Below are 9,620 nucleotides of genomic sequence, written 5' to 3' on the forward strand. Positions count from 1 at the left end.
AAGAGAAAGAGGAGCTGGAGAGATTGCTTAGTGGTTAAGGCACTTGCCTATGAAGCCTAAAGACCCAGGTTCAACTCCTCAGAACCCATGTAAGCCAGACATACAAGGTGAGAGATCCATAGAAGGTCACACATGTGCACAAGGTGGTGCATGCATCTGGAATTCAGTTGCAGTGGCTAAAGACCCTGGCATGCCAATTCTCTCTTTCTCATAAAAAAAAAAAAGAGGGGAAAAAAGAGTATGACAGGGCTGGAAAGATGGCTTAGCGTTTAAGCACTTGCCTGTGAAGCCTAAGGACCCCAGTTCAAGGCTCGATTCCCCAGGACCCATGTTAGCCATATGCAAAGGTGGCGCACACATCTGGAGTTCGTTTGCAGTGGCTGGAGGCCCTGGCACGTCCATTCTCTCTCTCTCTCTCTCTCTCTCTCTCTCTCTCTCTCTCTCTCTCTCTCTGTCTGTTGCTGTCAAATAAATAAAAGTATTTTTTTTAAAAAAGAGAATGACAGGGCTGGAGAGATGGCTTAGCGGTTAAGCGCTTGCCTGTGAAGCCTAAGGACCCTGGTTCGAGGCTCGGTTCCCCAGGTCCCACGTTAGCCAGATGCACAAGGGGGCGCATGCATCTGGAGTTCGTTTGCAGAGGCTGGAAGCCCTGGCACACCCATTCTCTCTCTCTCCCTCTCTCTCCCTCTATCTGTCTTTCTCTCTGTGTCTGTCGCTCTCAAATAAATAAATAAATAAATTTAAAAAAAAGAGAGAGAATGACAGAAAATGCAGATATCTGGATCCAAGCCCAGATTTGTTAAACCAAACTTTCCGATAAAGGCCCTCATCCGTCTATGTCACAAATTCCTTGGGTATTCTGACCAAAGCTAAAATTTAAGAATGCCCTTCAATTCTCTCACCTCACATTAAGGCCTGCAGGTATTTGACAACAAGAAGCATTGTATGTCTTTATTATGGGTCATATCCAATGACATACAGTCAACGGAAGGCTCTGAGAGTCTCTTTATACAAACTCTGTTCTCAGTCTTTACCATTACCATGAAGACCGATTATGAACTAGATCAACCACTCAAAGGAAAGTGGTGATGGGACCTCATGATACAATGGTAACATGTCTGACTCTAAGAAAACATGCATTAAAAAATCTGCTATTAAAAACAAATTTTAAATTTGACCTCCACATTAGTACCATACATCATTTCACATGGAAGATTTTGAAACTTACTAATTAAAAAAATGTAATATAGCAAAAAGAACACAGATCCCAATGTCATGCAGGAATTGACTTGTATCCTCTGTGGTTTAGACCATCACTTCTAAAAGTCACCTATAAAATCAGCATAGTAAAATCTCCTTTTTGACATGAGAATTCAGTGTAGCCACCTGTATAAAGCCATCAGAGTGCCTGGACGCCACAAGTACTTAACAAAGGTCATTTCCCACCAGAGTAACTTAGCGCAAAATCTAAACAAAGAATTCATCTGCAGTAGTTAATGACACCCTGAGTTACCCCGGTAAGCACAATAATATAGCCACAGTGATATTTATGACTCTAAAAATATAAACAGGCAAGTGGTCATTAACAGGGAAATAGAAGAAAATTGATTCTGAAAATAAATGCAATGCATTTTTTTATTAAATCACACTTCTGCCTCTGGGGTTAATCTCTCATAATTGTATTATTTTTTCACTGAGCATCCAACCAGAATTAAGTTACTCATTATGAACACATGAGTTTTCATTGACACTAGAAAATTTTTCTTCCTATTTTAAACTTATAAGTAAGTATCCTAACTAAATCAAATTTAAAACTTTAAAACTATTTCTATAAATTCATCCACAGTTCTATCATAGCTCTCAATATTGTCATTGATTCTTTGTGTCTTATCAAATTTTTTATAATTATTTTAGGTTAGCAAACTAAAATGCAGTTATTGTGAAGGAAAATAATATTTTTAAAAATGGAAGAAAATAGCAACCACAAGCATTTCAACTATCAAGTTACTAACATAAACACCTTGATGTATTTTAAACCAAACTTTCTTTTTGATTCATCCTTTTTTAAAATTTTTATGTATTTATTTGCAAACAGAGCGAGAACACATGCACACACACAAGCCAGGTCCTTTAGCCACTGCAAATGAACTCCAGACATATACACCACTTAGTGTGTCTGGCTTTATGTGAGTCCTGGGGAATTGAACCTGGGTTGTTATCCTTTACAGGCAAGCGTCTTAACCACTGAGCCATCTCTCCAGCCCTTAATTCATCTTCTAATCTCATATTCTATTTAGACTTCCAGTTTTAAAGTAGTCATTGCATACTCAACAAAACACAGTTTCTATAAGTTACATATAGAATTGGGGTGGCAAACTATGGCCTATTGACCAAATCTGGCCAACCCTGTTTTTAAATAATTTTTTGTAGACTATAGTTACACCAGGGTTTGTCATACACCGGGCTTTGCCAGTGGTAGAATGACTGCCTAGAATGCAAGGCCTTGGGTTTAATCCCAGTATTGCAAAAGCTGTAGCACGCATGCACGTACACACACATATGCATACATATACATATATACATACTGCACATATATGCATGCATATATACATGTGTGACTTCTTTTACCCTGCAATTACTGAGTTGAGCCACTACAACAAAAATCATGTGACCTACAAAGCCTCCAATACTTTGTGGGTTTTTTGTGTGTGGACTAAATTTGTTGAACACTAGTCTAGATGTACAAGAATGTATTTAATGATCCCCTATTTGCTGAACACACAATTTTCTAATTTTTTGCATGTGTATGGTGTGCACATGCATGTGCATGTTCCTAGGTATGTGAGAACACATATGTGTGTGTGCATGTGTGTTTGGAGGCCAGAGGAGGTCAGCATCAGGGATCTTCCTCAATCACCCCTTCACCTTGTGTTTTGAGACAGGGCTTCTCACTGAACCTGGAGCTCGCCAATGCAACCAGACTAGCTAGCAAGCAAGCCCTAGGGAGCCTCCTGTTTCTGCCCCCCACCACAGGCTGGGATGACAGGCATGTACCACCACTCTTGGCTTTTACACAGGTCATCATGCTTGTTGGCAAGTGTGTAACCCACTGCGCCATGTCTCCCACATGAGGCTTCTTTTCAACCATTATTGAAAGCGATGATGAACATCGTTCAATTTAAATCCTTGTAACTCTCATTGTTTCCTCAGCGTTTATAAGAAAACACAGATCAAAGACTTTTACCATTCTTGATATGTAGTATCAAATTGCCCCCCAGAAAGGCCACTTTCATGTCCACACCAGTTGTTTATGAGAACATTCAGGTCACCACGTCCTTGCCAAAGTGCAACATGACTGTCTCTGATTTCTGTTGACTTGAGAAATGAATGATATTTTACATTATTCTGCAATTGTTTGGCTAGACGAACCTACTAGGGGTCAGGATGGCTTCTTCCCTCACTCCTCACCCCTGCACCTGTCACGGCTGCTCTAAACTTTGCCCATTGTGTATTGGTATTCATTTCTCTTTGCTTAAATGTCGATTCTTCAAGGTCTTCCTCACCCCCCTGGCTAGATTAGGTAGGTAGGTGGGTAGATAGATGATATCTACTATCATGTAATTATATTCACACTACTGATATAAAACACCCAACCAAAAGCTGCTGATGGGACAAAAAGTTTATTTTGGCTTATAGTCTCAAGGGAACTTCCAGCGTCATGATGGCAGGGGAAAGCATGGCATGAGCAGAGGATGGACGTCACCTTGCCATACCAGGTGGAAAACAGTGGCAAGAGTATGAGCCAAGCCCTGAGAAGAGAGGAGTTATCTATAACACCCCTAAGCCTGCCCCAGCAACACACCTCCTCCAGCAAGGCTCCACCTCCCAAATTGCCACTATCTGGAGCCAAGCATTGAAACCGCATGAGTTTATGGGAGGCCTCTGATTCAGACTACCATGTATATATTCCCACTAGCATCCTTTTATATATTCATTAATTCCTCAAGTAAAAGTAGTGTTTTAGACTTCCAGCTTAGAAAGTGTCATTCCTAGGACAAAGGGCAAACCAGTGAGGCCTTGGCACTTATACCACTTTGTAATTGCTCACTAGATGTCTCTTCCCAGCAGCACTCAAGATACATAGCTATACCCAAACTGTCTCCAATATTTATATTAAACATAATGTATGAAGCTTTTTAATTTTAGTTTATTGAGACAGACTTTCATGTAGCCAAGCTAGCCTCAAGCTTTTATAGGTAGCAAAGGCTGACCTTGAACTCCTAATCCTCCCTAACTCCCAAGAACAGGGATGAGAGACATGTACCATACGCTCCCTGCCCATCCTATAGCATTTCTGGAATGGGCAAAGGCAGGTGTCAGCCTTTCAGAATCAGGTGGTCCTCACTTTAAAGCTCAGCTTACCTGTTAGGCTCAGGTAAGACCCAACATGGTACTGACTATTTCTCTCTCACAAATGACCAACACCCCAGACACCTTTGCTATCTTGTACTAGCTGCTGTCATGACATGGCCTCCTCCCCTTTGCAGGTTTCCGAAATACAACTCACATACTATTCCGCTGTGTTTCAAGTCACAGATGATGCCTTATCACTGTCTGTGTGACTGAGAATCCACTCTGGCAAGCCCTGGTGGTGGGGCGGGGGGTGCTTTCACTGGTGGACACACCTGCCCCCTAGAGACAACCACCACCTAGCTCCTTCTCCAGCCCTCTTAAGAGAACAGGGCTGCCTCACCTTAGAGACTGCATCAACCTATCTCTTGTCCCAGCCCAGCCAGCACCAAGTGCCACCTGACCCAAGGCCCAGTCAACCAGATCTTTTGCCTCAAAATGAGACATTGCTCGAGGCAGCCCATGCTCTAGAGCTCCTGTGGGTCAGACAGGCTCCTCTCCAGCTGAGCCCACAGCCTTGCTAGGCTCCTCCTCTGCCCATCCCGCTGCCCTCTCTAGGCCTGGAGCTTACTTACTCATTAGGCTAGATTGGCTGGCCGCTGAGCCCCTGGGGTCCATCTGTCTCATCTCCCCCGGGCTGGGATTACAAGCACATGCCACCATGCGTGGCTTTTTCACATGGGTACTAGGGAACAAACTCAGGTCTTCATGCCTTTTGGGGGGCTGTTGTACATGTGTCTATTTGTGGGGGATGGTATGTGAGTGCCACAGTGCATGTGTGGTGGTCAGAGAACAATTTTCAGGCGTTGGTCCTCATCTTCCACTTCCTGTGAGATACCATCTCACATTGTTCACTGTGGCTTTTGTCGGGCAGGTAGCTGGCCCCCGAGTTTCTGGCAGATTCTCCCATCTCACCTTTCCTTCTCACCTGTAGGGTTTCCCTCAGTGCACTGCCCCATCAGATGTCTGAGTCTGCAAGGCTTGAGAGAGTGTCCTATGCATCCTGGGAAATTCATGGATCTAATGCAAACTCTTCCGGCAACATCTTTACATGACCAAACGCATCTTCTCACAGTCATCCATGAACTCATGAGCTCAAACATATTTCTGTCACCTTCAAAATGATAAATAATGATTTTTAGTAAGATATCACACTTAATGATAGAGCTGGGAAAACAAACATTTGCCACAGCATCCAACCGCTTCTGTAGGCGCTAGAGTTCCAAACTTGAGCGCTCACACTTGTTTCCGGTGAGCACTTTGTGCACTGAGCCACACCCCCACCCAGGTCCTCATGCCCGGGAGACAAGTACTTTCCTGACTGACCCATCTCCGCAGCCCCAGAAATCTGCTTTTACTCACGTCTGACCACATCCCCTCTGTGCCCTTGAGAAATAGCCAGCAGTGGATGACAAAGATAAATGGTGGCTTATACTGGTTGTCAACTTGACAGGACCTAGAATCATCTAGAACACTAACTTCTGGGCACTAGTATTCATCACTTTCTGCTTCCTGTCTGAGTGCACTGAGACGGACAGATCTCCCAGTCCATGCCACCATGTCACCATGCCACCATGCCTTCCGTGTCATGATGGAAAGGGTCTCCTGGAACTGTCAGTCAAACCCTTCCTTCCTTAAACTGATTCTTGACTTCGGTCACAGCAATGAGTAATCAATACAGTACCCAAATTGATACATACTACTTCCTCTTAAAACTCACATGCTAGAATGTGGGAGATGCTCACATCTATTTTCCTGGAGCTAGGAATGACACGGTCCCTTGATTTCTGGTATCGTATGAGGCAGATGTAAAATGCCGAGTACATGCCTGTGAACGATAGCCATTATCTGGGTTCTTCAGAATCGTGTGTTGAAAGCTTGCATGCCCCGTGTCAGGCTCTATGATACACATTTCATCATTCTATTCTTACCACAACTTTTCAGGAAACCCGAGTATTTAATTACACTTTGTGAATCCCCTTTCATAATGCTTGAACCAATATACATACATACATACATACATATATATATGTATATGTATATGTATATGTATATGTATATGTATATGTATATGTATATGTATATGTATATTGTGTGGGGTCCTGCCTCCAAAGCCAGGTTTGCATCTAATGTTTTATCAAATTTTTCCTCGTGTCATCATGTCCTCCCACCCTGAGCCATCTCTGCTTCCCCAGGGTGATGTTCCTCTACCCTTGGTCAGAATTAACCTAAGCCACAGGTCTCCATGTCTGACTCCCAGGCTTCTGTCTCTTCTCCCACTGCATTCAGATCTGTGTGACTTCTGAAGAAGAGCAAGATGGCTTCATCAGAGTCCTCAGCGGGAAGAAGAGAGGCCTGGTCCCACTGGATGTCCTGGAAAACGTATGACTGTGGGGACCCCCTCTGCCTGCAGTAGGCCACCTCTGCTGAGATCACTGTGCCCACCCAGAGGAGCTGCCGCACTGACCAGCCCCCAGGAAACAAGGAGACTAGACTGGAGGATCTGAGAATACAGTAGCATCCTCAAAGCGGGCCCACCGCACCACGTGTTCAGGCTGCCCAAGGCAGGGCCCAGCCGACAGCGGCAGCGGGGAGCTGTGGGCAGCTGGCAGAGGCGGCAGGGCTTAAGCCTCAGCTGCCCCAGGACTCAGTTCCCTCCCTTTCTACACGTGCCAGGCTGGCAGTGTGTTCCCGGTCTCAGTGGTGTGATCCCAGTGACAGGTTGGGAGTTGGGTAGCCAAATGTTATTCTAGATTCCAGACTACTGTCCCCAGTGCTGGTCGATCAACATCACGTCCACTCCTGCAGAGAATCAAGATGGCTGACCTCTGGGTTCCTGACATCCCGGGGCTCACACCCGGGCCCTGCTCCCATTGAGAATGTGCTAGTGGGATCTCTCTTCCTTCCTCCTCAATCCTCGGGGCACATCTTAGTGATGCGCAGTCCGCAGGACAGCTAAGCTGACGTGGCACCAAATGCAGAGATCTGACTTATACCCTCACTTGCTAACAGGCCATCAGCCTTGTTGCTCTGGTGACCCACATGGGTGACAGAGACAAACAGAGGATAGATGGGTGAAGCTGAGAAATGAGCCTTTATGTATTGAAAATGAAGAAGCCCGTCCACCTAGGATGAGGAGCTAGGGAAGAGCAGGTAGAACAAAACTCCATTTTCATTTCACATGCTATGTCCTAGGGCCGTTGCTTTTCCCTCGCAGGACTCCACTGTGGAGACTGAGACCAACCCCCACCCTCACCCCACCCCACCCCCACACACACCCCCCCACCCCGCCACACACACACAGCGTGCAGGGAGCCAGGGGCAGGGGCGTTGCCTACAACAACATCTTAGAATAAATGTAGCCAAATTGGAATCTACTCTTTTACTTTTATTTATTTATTTGAGGGAGAGAAGAGAAGGTAGAATGGGCACACCAGGGCCTTCAGCCACTGCAGATGAACTACAGATGCATGCACCATGTTATGCGTCTGGCTTTATGTGGGTCCTGGGGGAATCAAACCTGGGTCCTTTGGCTTCACAGGCAAGCGCCTTAACCGCTAAGCCATGTCTCCAGCCCAGAATCTATTCTTTTTGGCAGCATTTTTTTTTTAACTCTGACAGATGTAAAGTGAAGAAAACAAACCCGCAATACTTCATCCCTGTGGAATGAAGCAGGGGCCTATCTACACCATCTAAGGGAGTCTTGGCCGCTCCGTGCTGGTACCGATGTTTACGAAAACATATTACACTACGATGCCTTCCTCCCCAAGTCCCCTCCAGGCACTCAGCTCTGCCTCCTTAGCAGTCACTGATATGCTTCTACTGCAATTCAGTGACTTCGGAATTCATGTCGGTTCGGTTCGGTTGATTTTTGCCACTGAGCAAATACAGTCATTAGAAACGTTGGTTTTTAAAGGACTTACGTGGAGCCATCTAGTACACGTAAGTATTTCCCCCAAACCAAACGCCACTGGTCTCCCCGCCTTCCTTTTGCCACCGCCCAGCATGAAGTTGGGAGCTGAGACAAGAACAGGTGTTGGTTTCATAGTAGGTCGAATGTGGCGCTGCCATTCCGTAGCCAGCATCCGGGCTCCTCCCTCTCTGATACCACATGCAAAACCAGCTGCAGGGTTAAGATGAGTTCTCTGGGAGCCCAGGCATATATCACATGACTGCCTTTCTGTCAAACTGAATGCTGAATGCAGACACTCTTTGCCACCAATTCAATTTTCCATTTAATAAAGACAGCCCAGTGGATGAAAAGGAGTATTAAAGAAAACAATGCGTCCTGACCTCTTCTCTTGAAAGTGATGTCCTTTGAAGGTCTTGGGTACAGTGGTGTCTAGTTTGCACTGAAACATCCCTTTGCCTTTCAGATTGAACGGAAAGAGGATGTGGTATCAAGCCCCCAGCATAGTCCCTGAAATGGTCCCAGCCTCCTCATTTGCTTGCCTTTGACAACCTCTTCCACAATGAATCAAGGCTGGTCTTATGTGGCCAGTAAAATGTTCCAGAAGTGACAGTACATGACAAAACTTACTGCTTCTGCCTTCATCTCTCTGAAAATTCACTGTGGCAACCCTAGGCCATCACGTCACATTATACCCTTTCTCCATGTGAGGAGTGTATATTTGAGGCCACTATACACAACAGAGCCTATGCAGAGATCACACATTCCAGAATGTACCAGAGCACTACTGGTCCTTTGTCCAGGTCACAAATCTATAAGGAAGATAATTATATAAAGCAGTTTTTAACAATTTTTTTTATTTATTTATCTGAGAGAGAGAAGAGAGGAAGGGAGGAAAGGAGAAAGACAGAGGAAGAGGCAGATAGAGAATGGGCATGCCAGGGCCTCCAGCTACTGCAAACAAACTCCAGACACATGTGCTCCCTTGTGCCTCTGGCTTACGTGGGCACTGGGGAATCAAACCTGGGTCCTTAGGCATCGGCATCACAGACAAGTGCCTTAATTGCCAAGCCATCTCTCCAGCCCATAAATGAATTTTTTCAAAAGAAGTGGCTGGAAGGGAGACAAGGTGAAGGCCTTAAGACACAAATTCTGGTGTGGGGACTGTAAAGTATAGGAAATGTCCATATGAAGAAGACAGAGGGCTTGGGGATATTGACCATAGTGTGAGGGTCACCCTGTGTCTCCTCACTTCCTGCACTGCCTCCAGCAGCAGGGAGGATGAGCCTGTTTTTACCCC

The 9,620-nt window shown here is 45.3% G+C and overlaps 1 protein-coding gene across 2 annotated transcripts in view; it reads left to right on the plus strand.

Annotated features, from left to right (window-relative positions):
• The window catches only part of Stac (SH3 and cysteine rich domain), a 153,606-nt gene extending 145,914 nt beyond the window's left edge, over window positions 1–7,692 (plus strand). For both annotated transcript variants that reach the window (XM_045136795.1, XM_045136796.1), the window contains one exon: window positions 6,700–7,692. In XM_045136795.1, coding sequence (XP_044992730.1) covers window positions 6,700–6,798 — 99 coding nt within the window. In that variant the 3' untranslated portion in view covers window positions 6,799–7,692. The remainder of the gene's footprint in view (window positions 1–6,699) is intronic.
• Window positions 7,693–9,620: the final 1,928 nt, after the last annotated feature.

Source organism: Jaculus jaculus, chromosome 17 (assembly GCF_020740685.1).
Source record: "Jaculus jaculus isolate mJacJac1 chromosome 17, mJacJac1.mat.Y.cur, whole genome shotgun sequence".
Lineage (NCBI taxonomy): Eukaryota > Metazoa > Chordata > Mammalia > Rodentia > Dipodidae > Jaculus > Jaculus jaculus.